Genomic DNA, 18,910 nt, shown 5'->3' with positions numbered 1-18,910 from the left:
CCACGGCCATATAACGGTTTACCTTTTGTAGCGCCCCCAAGATTTGAACTCTAGTTGCGCCACTGATACCTAATGCTATATTAGGTATACTTGTATACAAATTGCTTGATGTTATAACAAACGGATTGTAAATATTTTTAATTAATATAAACAAAAAATAGTGAGAATAAATCACGTGAGAATAACTGATAGTTGTAATGTAGCCATGAAGGTACAGATATTATGTTATATTACTTAATGTATTAGTAATTTAATTGTGGCATTCACGAGAACGTGCCAAACAAATACAATTTTAATATATTACAATATATTATGGCAGATTTATTTTGTCTAAAAGTTAATACGATTATGATTTTCATGCATATAGTACAAACAAACAAACAACAATTACTTGAACTTGTATTTCATTTGAACTTAGTTGATTGATTTACGGGGCAGCGCGGTGATCTTGAGCGAATGTCTTAAGTGACATTCAGCGAGAACCTCTGTATTCGTTGTAAACATAAAGTAAAATCAATGAACCGAACATGAAAAATGTAACAACAAATTAATAAAAATAAAAATAAAAAAAACAAACAAACCGCAATTTTGTCGTACACAAATTAATAACAACACCAATAAATGATTAAAATTATTTTTAAAATTATTATTATTATTATTATTTATTAGTTTAATAATAACGATCAATGCATAATATTAGTTTTTAAACAGATGCGAGACGACAAAATGATCAAGCAACATGTCTAGTTCGAATGCACACAAACTCTGTCTCTGTGCGTGCAAAATATTAATAGTACCCCCACTGAAATGATTCAAAACACGTGTACATCGTATAAGGTTTCGTGCATATTAAATATCACGTGTAAAACAATATATATCAAAAAATATTATGTTTTTCACAACAATACGCTCATTGTTTTCGATTTTCGGTTTAGGAGACGACTATACTACCAGCATGGCAATTCCGCTCGGCGTCGGTGGTTTTTCGGTTTACCACACAGGTTGTTGATGAAGATGGTTCATATTGAGATACAACTTCCGACAACATAAACAACAACTACTATTGTCTACCGGCGAGAATTAAATATTTGGCATACATCACAGTGCAATGTACATCGTATATATGTAATATACTAATATGCATATTAAGAGCCGCGTAAGTAAATTCAATGTTCCTAATACAATGCCTAATTTTATGCCTAATATATAAGGAAGTACGTATAAACTATAAGGTAGAAATGTGTAGTATGAATTAATCAAAACTGAAAAAGATAAAATTTAAATTAAAAAAAGCAGGTAAGTGGATGTCGTTCTGCTGTACAGTAGATTACAAGTGGGTCATTGTATACCTAATGGATCGTATTAGACTTGAACTCAATGATATAATATAATTGTATAAGAAAAACGATTCTGAGCGGAGACGGTTTGTCAGTCTGTATATTTTATATTTTGTTATTATTTATTTTATCATGTAAGTTGAATTAGTATTAAAATATTATAATTTTTTATTCGTTTCTATGGTGATAAGCAAAGCGTTAGAAATTAAAATCCCATTTTTAGCGTTTTTTCGTAATTTTCTGGTGGTTTTTCTTATGGCATTAAATAACTATTGAGAAAATCGAAAAATGACTTCTTTAAAGTACCATCTTGATCAAATTTGCTAAAAGATAAGGTACTATATGTTGAAATCGAAGCACTCCTTCTGGAAGAAATTTTGTATACAGGATATAAAAAAAAAATAAAAAAAAAATAAACACCATTGTAAAAACATAGCTTCCTCGCTCCGCTCAAAATCTAAAAATCTATCTTGTTTTCATATTATAATTAAATATATTTTAAATAATAAATGTCGACATCAATCAATGACGTAATTATAATATAGTTTGGTAAATTCACAAATAATAATAGTCCAATACATTAATTACTTGAAATAAAAAATAATTCGTATATGTGGTATGTCATAATAATTCATAGATGTATATTATAATAGTATTGTATAATCGTAAATACTATATATTTAGCTGTTAACCACGAGCTGTGCCTACAAAAATTAATTGCATTAAGTTGCTCAATATCGGTTTAAAGTTTAAACTGATATTCTATGTTAAGATTTTTAGTGAAAAAATATGAGCAATTTGTGCATTAAATGACAAAATAAATCTCTACTCGGACAGACTTCATGGTATGTGTAGTTTATAGACTATAGTATAATTTTAATTTTGTAATTATAAAATAATTATTGTCTTTTTAAATTTATCACTTCGATATAGAGCTAATATCTCATAATATATGCGTCAGAACTAAAATTAAAATCAAATTATATTTTTGTGAAATTAGGATAATTAGGATGGTAAAATGAAATAGCTGTAAGGAAATAAATTAATAAATACTATAAGTTTTGATAGTTATAGTAATAATTGGATGATATTAATTAAAAATAATTTATTTACGCTTAAATTGTATCCGTTAATATAACAATAATTGCTAAAATATATAAATTATAATAACTATTATATATTTAAAAAAAAAATAATAATTAAAAAAATCCAAACTGTTGATTGAGGAAATTCAAATTGACGATGTAGATTAAGATGTAATAATATTATTGTGTAATATTTTCTAAATTGTTACTTAGAATTAACCAATTCAAATTCACTTGAAGTAATTTAACTTTGATGACTATGTTTTAATTGCATGAACGTTACGTGTTAAAACGGAACGGTTCATTTAGATTTTATTCATTGATTGTCTTCAATGAAAAGAATTGACTGACCTTACCCTTCCTATAATATAAACACATATCACACAATTATTAATTAAAAGTAAATTAAACTTTAATATAACACTATTCGTTAACACGGAAACTGATAAAATTAGTAATCGATCCATAATCCATATTATTATTAATAATTATTATATTATTTTGTCACTGTACTTCGTTAGCGCAAAATAATAGGTAGGTAGTTGTAATAGATCATATTATTACTCATATTATTCAAAATGTATAGAAATCCGAAATGATGTTATTACATAAAATACAAATTATTAATTATTAAATAAAGCTATTAATTTAAATATAAATTCATTTTTTAAAAAGGCTCAAGTTTCTAAATCGCTAAAAACCAAAACATCATTTAAAATCTATGCATAATATCTTCAACCGTCTTATACGCTATTAATTATAATATTATATTTACATTTCACCAAAGAATCGGTAGTACCTAACTATTATAGTATCTTACTTTTTCTTTAGATTTTATTTTTAAAAAGTATACTCATCAATCATCATCTTTTGTTTTAATTTAATACCTATAAAAATTACCGAATGTGATAGAATCAACTGCAAAATATAATTAACCACAACTACATTGTAAAATATTTTGTTCTTATTATTATTTAAATTTCGATTTAAAATATGTTGATAATTAACAATAATCATAATTATTCAATTTAAAATAGTTTATTAGAATAAAATAAAAGTTATTACAAATTGTTTAATAACTACATTGCTAGTTATTTTTGTTACACTCTGCAGTAGGTATGTGTATATAAAACAAAAACTTCTAAATACCTTATCCAAACTTGCCTCCCAGTATTTTTCCTTCGAAAAATTAATAGATGTTTTATCGAAAAAAAATGTTTGTGATAAATTTGTTTTTTTATAATAGACGATAAAATGATAAATATATACATAAATACATATTTTATTACACCTATACAATTACCAATTATACACTTGAGATAAATGTAATATGAAATGTTGAGATTAAATAAATTTCGCAAAACGTGTGGTTTGACAAACCAAGAGAGCAAATGCCAAGAGCGGCGCTAGGAAAAATGATAATACAAGAAGGGTCATTTAGGAGCGGAAACCATTTACAATGACCTTATACGTTTGGATAATGCTTTAAATTAAGTTGCTTCTTACAGCATGTTAGCTAAAAGACGTCAACGGATTTGACATAATATTTTTTAACAATCAACTCAGTGGCATAGATATCGTAGGGCCAAGTGGGACAGTGCCTAAGCGCCTCAGATTTCAAGGGCTCCACAATATTATATTGTATATTTATGGATTATCCACTGTATCTAGTTGTACATAATATATATTTTCATCAAAATTGTTTTTTGAAAATTACTATTATTGTTTAAAAACTTAAAAAGGTAGGTATAGTATAATATATACATAATAATTAGTATGTAAACATTAGTATGTTATCATCGTAAAACGACAGACAAAAACAACGTTACCATTATTGAGCATTATTGAACGGACCGAACGAATGAACTAGCGTGGTCGATCTTCAGATGCTTAGTGGTTGCAGTTGGCACTATATTATGTAATATGTATAATATTTTAACTGATTCGACCAGCGTTATAAAACTATCACGAGCGAATTATTGTAAAATGTCGTGACGAAAAACATATGTAGGTATACTAAAATTAACTATCATTATAGTCAATTTCGTTGTACACGAATTAATATTAACAACAATAAATCATAACAATTTTAATAAATATTATTTATTATGTAGTTTGATAAAAAAAAAACTACCATCGAGGCGTATTTTCAGCAGATGCAGCAATAACAAAATATCAATGAAACGTTTGATGTCAAGCGAACACTTGTTGCTATACACAGACGAATGGCAAAAATAATATTAAGTAAAATCCACATACCTAGGTATTATTATAGCGGCATTGATTATATGAATATTATAGCATTCATGATCAATGGTATATACATGTGAAAACGATCGACAATGATAATATTATTATTGTAATTTATATAAAATTATTGTTTTGACAAAGAACGGACGGGTTTTTATTTGCGGAGGATAAAACAAAATTGGCATGATCGATCGAGTTTGAAATCCACACGATTTATATGCGGGTACCTACCTATAGCTAGGGAACCTAATATATACGATATCATAACGCGTGAGAAAATAACTTCAGATACTGCCCGACCGGTGGGCTGCTGCAGATAGTTGTAAAAAGTAAAAAACGGAACCGATGGCTTTCTAATAAGTGATGTGTCGTCAAGCTACAGCAGCAGCCGCGTGTATCGAGGGCAGTTTTCTCTGAGACTGCGACAACGTCGCCGGCGGAGTGAAAGGACATCGTATAATAATAATAATATAATGCCTACGACGATATAAGCGTATATATATTATATTATTGTGGCTTATAAAGGCACTTCTATATATAGGAGTACGAGAGCGGCGTAAAAGTTCGGCTGGCGGAGCCGGCACACATAATATTATAACATTATTATCAACGGGCGAGCCTACACAATACTATACGTCGTGCTGCGGCTGTGTTGCGGCCGTACAACGATATATAATATTATAATGTTATACAGGGACCTTGAAAATTAAGACTAATTGAATCCGCCATTTCGGTATAATTTAAACGGGAAGCCTCGAATTGTATTTAAATGGGACTGACGGAATTATTCAACACCCGACGGTATTTATATATGTATACGAAATACAATAATATATACATATTATTATATTATTATATATTATATAAGTACATATATATTATATACGGTGTTGTACCGGAATCCACTGCGCGTTTATGTATCCGACCCATGATTGATAAGGAAACCCAAACGCCTCGAGAATTTATCAACTGTCCTAAAATATGATTAAAGACTGCCGCCGCCGTCGTCGTAGTCAGACGTAGTTGTAGGCATTACCGAATGCTAGCTGCAAGATGATAATAAACGCGTATTACTCGGTGGTTGCAGTACGCGTATTTCGTCCAAATTGGATTAAAGTATAATGATTATTTAACGCAGTAATACATAGCAGTATGGTAGCGTACTACAACTTTACTGTTTCGTATAGTAAAGTATACTTTTACGATTCGCACTGTACGGCCGGAGAACCGTACGGAATGCCAAGTGCCGAAGGAGCAGACCCCGTTCGAATAATGTAATATCATATTAACGTCTCAGTCACTTTCGGAATGACGAACAAAATCAAATTTATTCTCATAAATCGTTAAAATTTCAAACAAAAATCATAAATCGATATTTTACTATATATAATAATATTATAGGTAGGTAGGTAGGTACATTATAGGTACAGTAAACTATAAAATATAATGTTTCAGTTAACCATTTTATATGTATATCTAACATTTTACTCCGGTAAAATTAGTTAAAGTTGACAAAATAAATATATAGCATATTAATTATGATTGCCATAATATATTATAATATTGCATAAATTGTACGTGATGTTTCACCGTGCACGCTCATCCCAATTTATTTCTTTAATAATATTATAACAAATGTACCAATTGTAATTCTAATTTTTGAGACTTTCAAGTACAGTTAAATACCATAATATTATTTAATTGGGCATTTAGATTTGTATTCCGTCGAAGGAGTGTCCTGCGGCAACACAAACTTATTTTTTCAGATGAGAATCAGCGTTCTTTACTCTAGATTGTTAAGCAGGTAATTTGTTAGATGATTTCGAAGTACCTATTTAACTAAATTAAAATTCGAACAAGTAGTTTCTAAGTTGTCTTATTTAAAAAAAATAAGTTTGATTGTCACAGGATAATGCTTAATTACTAAAATAGATCTAATTACTTATAAAATATATAATCTTTAAGTGAACTTAAAAACTCCAAAAGTTGAAATTGTGATAAAAAAATTATTAAAGTACAAAAGAAGATTTGTGGTGAATCTCCCTGTGTTAAATCTATATAATAATATCACGACACCGACACGTGATGATAAATAATATTATTAGCTGCAGCTATAAAGATACTAAAATCAGTTAAATTTCAAAATATTTTTTTATCATAATAATATATTATACCTATATTATGTTATACAGTTGTAGGTAAATGAACTCAGCCCTTTCACATTTTTACTATAAGAATTTACTTAAATTATTTCTGTCTGTACCATTACCAAAAAATATTTCCCACAATTCAGAGTTTCGTCGTGGTTTGCGTATGTTTGTTTATTTTCATTTGTTCTATTATAATATGAACGAGAACAAGTGCATCGACATGCCACTAATGCATTAATTGTTAATGAATATTCTGATTATTGGTCAAGGTAGATATATACTTCGATTATATAATAATATTGTGTTGTGATGAAACCTGCAGAGCCGGTATGCTAGGGTCATTGGCACATCCTTACAAAATATTATGCACGTACATTTTGTGAACAATATATCTATTGAAATATTGTTCACATGGTAAAGATGTAAAGACATACTTGCATTGTATGGTTACCGGTACTTCGTGTTTGAGGGTATGCATACAATTTAAATTAAACCGGGAAGAAACATTTTTTATGTCGTATGATATTTATTGAAATCTACGCGGTGATAGTTTGATACAATTTGTTAGGAAAGTAAACATCCGAATAAACTAGTTGTTGCACGCGGGTGGGCGACTGATGCTATAGAGTTCTGAAAAATTACTTGGTTTTTATGACTTCAAGACTAATTAATTTAATAACACAATATTGCAGTTAATTTACTGTAATAGGTATATTATAATGAAATAAATTTAGTAAAATGTATCAATCGTTCTGTATATTATTTATATTATAATGATTAAGTACATTTTTAAGTCTTCTCTGGTTCAAACTATGCTGTATTTAGTATTATATTACAAGGAAAAATGACTATGAACATAACCATTCGTTTAATTAACATAACCATTCATTATTATTGGATTATTATCATTATATGATAGGTATACGTTTTTATAAAATGTCGTGTTCTAAATATGAAAAAACCTTTTAATATTTTAATGTTTATTTAGGTCTAATTAATACCAAGTTAAAACTTAAATAAATCATTAATTTTAAAATATTATACTAACTTTTTTGGGGTCTTTACTTCTTTAGTTGGATTATAAAAATGTATTTGCAATTATGAAATCGAAACACTCTTATTAATCTGTTCTTAAGATAATTTATTATTTTATTTGTATCACACAGAGATTTTATTATATTGAATTATAAAACAATAATACGTAGTCTGAAACATTAATTAATAACGACAAACCTGATTGTATCATAAGTTATAACATTAAAATATATTATGTTGTATGCTATTACCCTTATATGCCACGAAAGTTTGTAAACGAAATAGGTATGATGTAAATACTTTTTTTATAAAGAAATATATTAGATAATAATTTGTTTTATTGATAACTCGTAAATTATTGAATTTCTTTTAAAAAAATATTTATCTGTGTTATAATCACATTCATTTTTGCATAAAATTCACGAAAATAATAATATATGTTACGCTATATCAGTGTATTATTGAGAAAAACAATGTTCATTACAATACATTCACTTCTAATTTTATGTAATATTAACTGACTGTGTAATGTTAAAATCAAATTATGAAGAAAAGTTTTTTTTTTCTTCATTAGGTATATTCAGGAAAATTGAAATATAAGAATGATTTTAGTTCTTAAGTAATTATCCATCTAAAAGCCTTAAAATATTTAAAGTTATTGTATAATACTTTGGAGGTTACATTGGTCTTAACCCTTCCCAGGATTTAAACTCATTGTGTATTATAATGCGTGTCAAATAACATGTTTCCTTCCGCTGTGGATTTAGTACCATATAAGTACGCGAAGCTCTATGTATGCTATCGGGTCAAAATATTTGAAATGAATTCTCGCAAATTATATCGGTTATTGTGTTTATAGTTGCCGATAAAAAGGAAGTGAAGGCTACTAGTTTTCCGGCATCCGGTCGTGTTGTATAAAAACAAGAAAAAAAAATGAAAAAAAAAAACAAATCAAAGACGATTTTAAAAGTCGTGCAAAAATGCACTAAAATCAAAAAAATCAAAATGAGAATAACATCAGAATATCCGGTAGTATCGTTTTAAACCCATTTTATACACATCATAACAATTGCTGGAAGTACCTACATCAACGTTTTAGTCCCAAATAATATATATAAGATACTTACCTGTGTTGTACCTACAACTTAAATTATGTATATCGTATGTAATACTAAGTGTCTCAATACGCGTAAAATATAGCATCACTATATATTATAGTTATAATGGATACGACTCATAAAGTCATATGCCATGATAATAATTGTTGTACATTTTGTACTGTTTATCTACTATTAATTATTGTCGTATTACATACATGCATACTATATGACAATTAGAAACTCTTTTGAATAAATAAATGCATCATAATTCGTTATACAGTATAATTTGTATACATTGCGAATTTCGATACCTATACTATTAAAATTAAATATTATGTAAACGAAAAGTCTAGTGGTTCTAATTTGTAATATAAGTATATAATCATTATATTTATTCAGCATCTAACGCGTTTCTATTTATTTTCACGTCCTGTACTGCAATTGGTACAAATATTAACAAACATATTTTGGTAATAATGAAAAGGTTATGCTCCAATATAAATATATATGTAATTAACATAATACCTATTTTTAATTTTTATTATTATTTATTAATCAGTCACATTATTATTACCTACGTATTACTTATTAGGAACTCTAAAGTCTAAATATAAATTATAAAGGTAACACGATGATAGAATTATTACTTAACACAGTATACACAAATAATCACATAGAAATACAGAATATACTTCAAACAATATCGAGTCACATAATATAATAAGCTTACTGTTGTTAATAATATATATTAATTGTAAATCAGTCATAAGACGATTTACTGTTTACATTTATTGCAAAACCATAGATTTTTTTTTATGTTAGTTGGATAGAGGATGTCAACACTCAACGCATTGTTTATTTTCTTTCACTAACCCACGTGGAGTAACATAGCAAATTTCTGTTTAGCACTTTAGCAGCACCAATGTGTGATGTTAGATTTAATATTAGAATGAAATAACATATCATCAAAAATTCAAACTTGAAGTTAAAAGGATAACCTGTGTTTAAACGTTGACTTTTTTTCGACTATATTTCAATTATTCCTGTAATATATTAGAATTTTTAAATTGTAATATTTTACATAATAATATGTATATAATGTATATGTATAAATAAACAAAGGATATCGATCTACGTAAATCGTGATTGTAAGAGACATATCAATCAACTATTAAAGTTTCCCTAATATAATTTTCTTCGCAAATTGTTTCTAAAAAATTAAAACGATTTACGGTTATATATAACTTCTGGGTCACCATTTCTAGTCGTTCTTAAAATGGTTGGCTTCAAAAATTTAACCAGTCCATAAAATCTAGGATGTGGCAAATGCACATATGCGCATATATGCACCCCTTTAAGTGATACCTCTGTTAAAAATTAAATTCAAATTATAGTGGTATAGCCAAATCATCGGTGATAAGATAACAATTTGTTGATCAATATTTAGACAGAGGACGCAAAAATAGGTAGATACTTTATATATCATACTTTTTTTTATAGTGATAAAAAAATTAATTATTAATTTATACAAACAGTTAAACCTACAGGTGTTGCACAAAGCAATTCTTGTTTATTAAATTGAATAGACAGCATCTATAGCTGGAATAGGTCTTTTAAACTGAAGTTACGAAGAACACTCATTTTTTTACTATTGTTTATTTAGCATTAAGAAAACGATTTGATCTAAAATATTTACATTTTGGAAGTATATATATATAGCAGTATAATCTATAAGGGAGCTAAAAATATAGGAGATTTTGTAATTCATATTTTCGAATATTTACAAAATGTTTTCACTAATTATCAGTAATACTAAATCAGTTCACTACAGACACAAGTAAAAAAATTATTGTAGTTTTATCAACCATCATAAAAATATAATTTATTACATAAGAATATAATATTTTGTTTTTATGTATATTTTATGAACTTTTTAGGTTTAGAATATTTCGTTTTTATAAGCCCTAATATGATTTACATTTAATTTTGTTTTATTATTTTTAATAATTTGATTTCAAATAACAAATAACAAATTCAATTCAATATTTAAATAATCTTAAAAAAAAAAGTTTTTCAGGTAATGGCCATCTAAACTTACGAACAAATACACTATTTTAATTTGTACAAATGTGTTATTGTTATTCAATATTGTTTAAACAAAGTATAATATAATCTGATAATCCGTAAGAATATAAGATGAGAGAACAAAACGGATCCAGGAATCCTATTTGGGGGAGGGGTTATACACGAAAGACGAGGGTGCATATATATGTAATATATTATATTTCAGTATAACAAAGAATACAAAGAAAATATTACCAAAACATGTAAATAAAAAACCATCTACATTTATTGGACAATATTAGCATATTACAACTTTTATAATATAGTCTAAGTTGTTCTTAATAATAATAAATCTCGAAATCCAAGCCTTTAAGTATATGGTTAAGTCCAGTCATCCATGTCCGTGGACTGAGCAGATATCTGGTCATAATATGTAGGTTATAGGTATACTCACTACTCATGTTATATAATAACTAATAAAGCGGAAATTGTGGTGAAATTTGAGGTACGAAAGACTGGAAGGATACAATTATTTTTAATTAAAGCAGTCTAGAATATTATAATCAGTAGGTGGTCGGGATCCCATAATACTGTATTTTTGCATCGCGTTAAAACTACAGTTACTTCCCCCCCAAAAAAGTTGCTCGCTATCGCTAATGGTAATTTTTTTTAATGTACCAAGCAACTTTTAACGTTTTTTAAATTTTTCACGCCAATTGGTTTTAACATTTTTTTGTCTAATAATTTCAGTTGTTGAGTATTTATTCATTTTTTGTTCAAATGTTCATCCCTATTTTCTTGTATTTTCAGACGGCAGACTTGGTCCACGTATGTCATGTATTTTTCGTAAACAACTAAAAACAGTCTTATCGAAAATTGATAGATGGTACTGACACTAACGGGATGTGATTATAGTGAGGAAATTGTGAGTCGGTCAACATTTAAAAAAAAGTTGATGGTTGTCGTAAATGGTTATAATATAGATAAAACAGAAAAATCTTTCAGATCTTTTAATAATTTAATACAATATTTGTCATTTGTTATAATATACAACTATAAAGGTTGTAGGTATGGATACAAATTACAATTTTTGCTATATTATAAGCTAACCGAAAATTTCTAGTACTCTATATAGTATTTCGTTACATTGCCTATATTGCTTGTGTTTATTATTATAGTGTAGTGACGTTATGTAAATTGGTATACAATTAAAGTATAGCGTCGTTACGATTACCTAGCGCTTTATACTCCCGTCTACGGATAATAATACTGATTTTCTTCGAGATGATTACCTATACCGCGGCGGTAGACGACAAATTATAAAACATAATACTGTACAATTTATAAGTCGATCGTAAAGCTTACCATTGTTGTCGGACGAGAGAAATGCGCGTGTCGGTCGTTCGGCAAAATAATGGATCAGCTATGGGTCATCGCCGTGGCGTGACTTGTCGGGAAGATGGACTGCGGCCGACTTGAAGGTATGTCCTATATATATATTTATATTTTATGTATAATATGTACTATTATCGCAGACTTGATCGACAAAAACGAAAACTTGCGTACAACTATAGTATCCGATGTGCTCGTGCTGATATGACGGTAACCAATATATGGTTATTATGGTCCCTCGAAACAGTGGCGATGGCGTCAGTGTCGTCGTCGTCGTCGTCGTCGTGTAGTACGGTCGAGGATACGGCGCACACTGTCGGCGCGACCAAACTAATCGCGCGGCCGTAGCGGCGGCGGTGACGGCAGCGGTGGTGGCGGTCCCTCCTAAACGCGAAGCCCGTCGTCGGGGCAAGACTACGGACTGAGCGCGGCGCTATTCGCAGTGTCCGGAGAACTCATCCGCGATATTGTATAACAATAATAATTAATAATTATACGGTATAATAGTTTATAAATTATTTTATTTATTTGTTTTATAATTAGTATACACCCACAATGAGGGCTCAGAACAGTTATTTTTCTTTAGGTACAACAAAAGTAAAAGTGTAAAACATAATAACATATAAGCATATCTTAATATTAAATCTATTTAGAATTTAACGTACATTAGTATTTAATACTTACTACTTAATGTTCAACATTTAAATATTGATTTCAATATAATTATTATAATAATAATAATAATTATGATAATATACGTATTGTAATTGGAAAAACATTAAAAAAAAAAAAAACACTGATAACAGTTTGACGTACTACCGTACATTATAATATTATATCGTCTTTGCATGAACGGACGACAGCGACGCGTTTCGCGCGATACGTGGATGACGATTCGCTGAACACGTTGGCTCGAGGCCACAAATATATACGAGAATATACTCTTCTGAGTAATTCATTTTTCATCTTCAATAGTCGTTTACCACGATATCACACACTACAATGTACTTCTTTGACCGCTATATAGAGGTGCTACACAACACTATACAATATAATATTGTGCTGTCGGCCATATCCGGGATTGGTGCTGTACAAAATATGTGTATAATATCAATTAAAAAAATGTTTTCAACGTTTGTATATCGTTGTACGCAGAATAGAATTGAGACGAATAAATTAAGAGCACGCTATGTGTTGTAAAACATTTTGTAAAACATGTTTTTCGCTGGTAAGTACCATTCAGGCAGTTGTAGTCGAAGCTAAGCAACCAAATTTTCACACTAAAAAGAGGAGAACATTTACCATGCAAGGTCGTTTTTATTTTTTCGATATCAGAATTAAAAAAAAAGTTATACAAGTTTGAAAAACTCAAAAGGGGGTGTAGCGTACTCTTACGTGAGTTCTTATACAAGGACACCCAGTTCGGTAAAAAAAAAAACCGTTTTATCTGTTACGAATATCGATTGCTCGTAATACCTACCTATTTCTATTTTGATGTATATTGCGGCCGGGACGGTTTTATTGGGTAGATATATTTTTTTCGTCGTCTTCGTATTTGTTAACCATAATGTTATAATAATATAGTTTAGATATTAAAAATCTGAAAAATAGATGTAAAAGTTTCAAACGACCTGTTCTGCTGTTCGGTCAACAAGTACCTAACCTAGTTTTAATTCAAATGTTTTTCGAGGAATACCTATTTATAATAACTATATAGTATATAATATGAGTAATGCCTAAGCGTCAATGCAACGGTGAGCAGTTTGTTATATTATAAAGAATAGAAACGGGTATAATATGCAAGAGGTTAATCTCGTCATATTAAGAACGTAACCGACATTTCGTTTTTAACATAGTGAACCAGAGGTAGATTTAACGAGAGTGTTTTTTTGGGAGCTGAAAGACCCGTCGTCGCACATAATTACCTTTTTTATAAAACTATTTTTCTCTGGACTGTGGTATTACATAATATTTACAAAATATGATCAATACCACTGAAATATTGTGTTTTTTGCGATCGAAGAAAATATACTGTTGTCTGTTTATCATTTATCCTATTATACCTACGTACGGTTAAACGAAGTGAATTTATAGTTGCATTAGAAACCGTTACCAATTAATTCGTATAGACAAGGATTTTATACGCATTCAGCTTCAAAGTCAGATTTATCGAGTGAAATGATTAAGGTAAAACATATTATGTAATTGATGTGTTTGAAGACATGCGTAAAATCGGAATATAATATTTAGCACTTTGCAGCTTAAAAACCGCAAACATTTTGTAAAGAATTAAAAGTTCCTCGACTTGGTGGTCATCAAATTAAAAGGAGTACCTTTTAACGCCAGCAACCGTATTGAACTAACTATATAGATGTAGTTAGACCATAAGTACCTATTATTCAAGAATTAAAATCTATAAATATTAAAAAGTTATTTCTGCACTTAAAGGACTCATTCCAGCTAACAAAACATTTGTGTGACACTGAAACTATATTAAATGCGGTTTCGTTGAACAGAATTAAATACATTTGGTTCTAAATCGGTTTGATTCTCGAAAAATATTCCGTTGAACAGAAAACGTTGTTAAGTAAATGGAAGTTCGTTACTGTAAGTTTCACATTTATATTATAATTTTCAGGGTATACACAGCCAGGGGTTGAAATGAAAACTAAAACCGCGATGGTATCGTATACGTAGGTACCTAGTGTGTATTTCACCGTTTTACATAATATATTATATTTAAAAAAATACGTCTGTACATGACCACGTGCCTACGCCGGTAGGTACCTATGTACAATATCGTATAGCTGTATAATAGGATTAACGTTTTATATTTAAACAAATTGTAATGTGCGTAGGTACAGGCATATGTATAATAAGTAGGTACTTTGCGGTATATACTATATAACCATGGTAATTATCATTCACCACAAAGCTTCAGCGAGCATATATATATAGGTACGCATATAACGCATATAACGTATATAATATTATATAACAATATCGTATTGATTGATTCGATAATGCACATATAAATCGCTCACCTGATATAATACCTACGTGGCTACGCATAATATGGACTGCAGTGCACGGTATAAGTAGGTACTCTTATTCTTATGCGATTAAAAATTATAGCGCATCTACACGCGCCATCGATACGTATAGGTACCTATTATACCTACTACCTGCTAATAGGTAACACAATTTAGTATTATTATTATTCAATTTGCGGAGGTCGCTGGGGTTGACGAGCGCGCTTAAGTAGGTATATTAATTGGTGAGAAAACCCATATTATAATATCGAGGACTCCGATCAACTGCAGCAAACTCGGTGCGTAAATCGTATAAATAATATGCGCCGTACCAACGCGCGACGGTAGAAAAAAATAGTAGTTACGCCTATACATATATTATTATCATTGCAATAATAAATCGTATCTGTGTGGATACGACACACTGGTAAGTGGTAACCATAGGTAATATGTAAATAATAATAATATATACACTGGGGTATCAAACCGAGGGAAACCAACGACGCCGGTGCAACCACTCGCGTATGTAATATATACACATTAATTATGTGTCGCAGTGAGCACAAGATATTTGGGCGACGATAATCGTGTGCGCTTTTCGCGGAACCGTTAACGGTTTTCGGCGGCGACGTTTATGGACACGGTCATGGACCCGTCGCGGACCGTAAACACCGATCGTTTATTATTCCGTCGCCATTATTTAATCTCGTCGGTTTATATATTATTGTGTCGAGAAAATAATCAAAATATTTACTGGCGCGGTGACGACACGCAATATTGATAATAAGTTCCCGCCGTAACGATATAACATAAACGAGCGTGGTTAGAAAAGGAAACGAAAAAATACGCACAGAATAGACACGCGCATAATGAGGTACCTACTTGTAATATATTTCACATTAGGTATCGTCGCATTGGTCGCTGTTGACAATTTTTTACGTCGTCGTATTATTATACTACGTAAGTATATATATAGATTGTACAAAAGTAAAAATATCATAATAATAATAGCGTAAAATAGCCAAAAAGTATAATGAAACACTATAAACCGCTTCTACGTGACTACGTCCGTCCTAGCATTGGAAACTTAAATAAAATAAAACACGCGTAGGTACCTATTGAGGTAATATACGCTATAATATTAAAGACTAAAGTGATTTTATGCGTCCTAAGCTGCGACATCCGCGGCTCCACTCACACTGTAGTTTCAAAATATGCGCAAGCCCAACGAACGAAGAAGTTTTTTCGGAAAAACTTTATTATTTTCGCTTCGAATATTTTCTGGGAAATTTCAAAATCTTCCCCCATCCCCCTTACTATTTGTGTTCGTAATATACCTACTGTATGATAATTAGAAGAAGAAAAAGAAGATTGATATTTGATATGTGTTGTAACGGAGTCGGCCGGTTCGATTTCGGGCTCCAAAACAGGCTCCGCCCAAATGCGATCACCCTTGACCATCTACCATATACCTACGGGCTGCGACGACGTCTATTTGCTAAACGTGCGGTACAATACGTCATCATAGTCGTGAGTAATACAATAATAGTAATGATATATAACCCGGCTGACGAGAGGAAAATGTTTTACTATAGTGGCGGCGTGTGCAGCGTGCGGTGTCCCTCGGGAATCGGCCAGGTGATCCGTTGTCATCGGATTACGCCATGTATACATTCGCATGATGTGTGAGCACACATTATTGTAACGACCCTCGGTCGCAAACCAACGCCAGTTTATAATTTATATACATCGTACGCCGAGATAATAATCTAAGGGATGGAGGGGTGGGGGGACTAGGCCGTAGGGCAAACGGAAACGTATACAGAGGCCATTAACTCATATGACGTGTCTGATCGATCTGCGAGAAGAATATATCGCTTTATTGATAGATATTATTATTTATTATTATTATTATTTGACATCGTTATACACGTAGTAGGTACGCGGTGATACCACAGACTATATGAAATATAGTTATACATTTATTTATTGCGATTTTCGGCTCATCCACAATAATAATGGTTTCGCATCACACGGTTTACTCGTTACCCGAATGTTTGGCATCGCGACATAATAAGACGTGGATAGTCGGTATAATATTATTATCATAATAATGCCTCGGACGGGCATTTTTATCGAAATATTCATCGAAATGTTCGAGTAACTAACAATTTCAATGACGGTCGTAATGTAATAATTTTTAGATAATCAATAATAATGAACTAATAAATGGATAACTATAATTCACGACGGCAATTAAAAACAAAACATATTGCTATTATTATAGTCTATAAAATAAAATAATAATTGTGAATTGATTATTTGTATAGTTTGATAAGCTATAATTACAATCTTCGTCTGTTATTTTCTAAACGATTTTAATTTTTAAACATATTACAATATTATAATAATAATTGATTACAAGCATTATAAAAAGGAGAAAAGTGCAAAAATAGTAGACCGAATGCATAATATAGTGTGATATGTGTAATATGAACATTTTATTTACAATATAACATAAAGAATATAATACGCGCGTTTGCAGGTAGACAGCAATCCAAACAATTTATAATGAAGGTGAAAGGGGTATTTGTATTTATAATTCAACATATATGATGATTTATTGAGATGCGATTTTGGGGCGTAGCAGGTTCACCGGATAGTATTAATTACGTTTGTCTTGAATACTTTATTATTTATGCTATAGGCTTATATTATAATAATATATAAAACCTACGCAGCTTTAATGCACGAATCGTATATATGTTGCATACACTATGCACATATACCTATAAAGAAATGTACTGCTATAGTAGAAAGAGAGGCACTGACATGGTTAGAAGGAGATAAAAGTATAAAAGAAGATATCATAGAAGAACCAATCATTTTCCCTTTATCGCCATCCATAGATATTAAAGAATTTATAATATTATTTGATCTTTGATATCTATATCTCCGTCTCCAAATTTTGCTTAATATTTTGTTATAGTTGTTTTATTTTACCTAGTTTTTTCTTTTACAATTTTCTTAAACTATACTCTTATCTTTTTCATAAACATACTAATTTATCTATGATATCTCTCTAACAATATTGGTACCTAACGACCATTTTTTTTTTGTTTTTTAATCAACAACAAATTCAATTATTTATAGATTTAAATATTATATTGCTGATATAGAAACCCTCCCCCTCCCCGTGAGCACGCCCCTGGTAGTGATAGTTTAGACTCCAAATTGATATACAATATTATATTTAAGACCATTATTTGTGAAATATCGTTTTATTTTTTTGCTATCATTTATACGAAAAATGTTCCTATTTTTCAAAATTCCAATTTCATTATTTTTTGTGTTTTTCAAACTTCAATATATTTTTTGTAGTTACGATATCAGAAACATAAAAACGATATTTCACAGCTAAAGTTCTCCTTTTTATGTGGCTAAAATTTCGTTTCTTGGTTATTA

The 18,910-nt window shown here is 29.9% G+C and overlaps 1 protein-coding gene across 5 annotated transcripts in view; it reads right to left on the bottom strand.

Moving 5' to 3' along the window:
* The window catches only part of LOC100569721 (aminopeptidase N), a 40,907-nt gene that overhangs the window by 17,426 nt on the left and 4,571 nt on the right, over window positions 1-18,910 (bottom strand). The window contains exons 1-4 of one of the 5 annotated variants that reach the window (XM_029488568.1): window positions 12,588-12,806; window positions 12,387-12,509; window positions 9,956-10,000; window positions 392-485 (exon numbers count right to left, since the gene is read on the bottom strand). The exons of 1 other annotated variant lie outside the window; for it this stretch is intronic. In XM_029488568.1, coding sequence (XP_029344428.1) covers window positions 392-408 — 17 coding nt within the window. In that variant the 5' untranslated portion in view covers window positions 409-485; window positions 9,956-10,000; window positions 12,387-12,509; window positions 12,588-12,806. Of the gene's footprint in view, window positions 1-391; window positions 486-581; window positions 600-9,955; window positions 10,001-12,386; window positions 12,510-12,587; window positions 12,807-18,910 lie in introns of those variants that run through there. 3 more of the 5 variants (XM_003244750.4, XM_003244751.4, XM_008185267.3) reach the window with 3 other exon arrangements.

Source organism: Acyrthosiphon pisum, chromosome A1 (genome assembly GCF_005508785.2).
Source record: "Acyrthosiphon pisum isolate AL4f chromosome A1, pea_aphid_22Mar2018_4r6ur, whole genome shotgun sequence".
NCBI classification, from domain to species: Eukaryota; Metazoa; Arthropoda; class Insecta; order Hemiptera; family Aphididae; genus Acyrthosiphon; species Acyrthosiphon pisum.
Note: the sequence above shows the minus strand (reverse complement) of the source record. Positions and strands in the feature narration are given on the sequence as shown.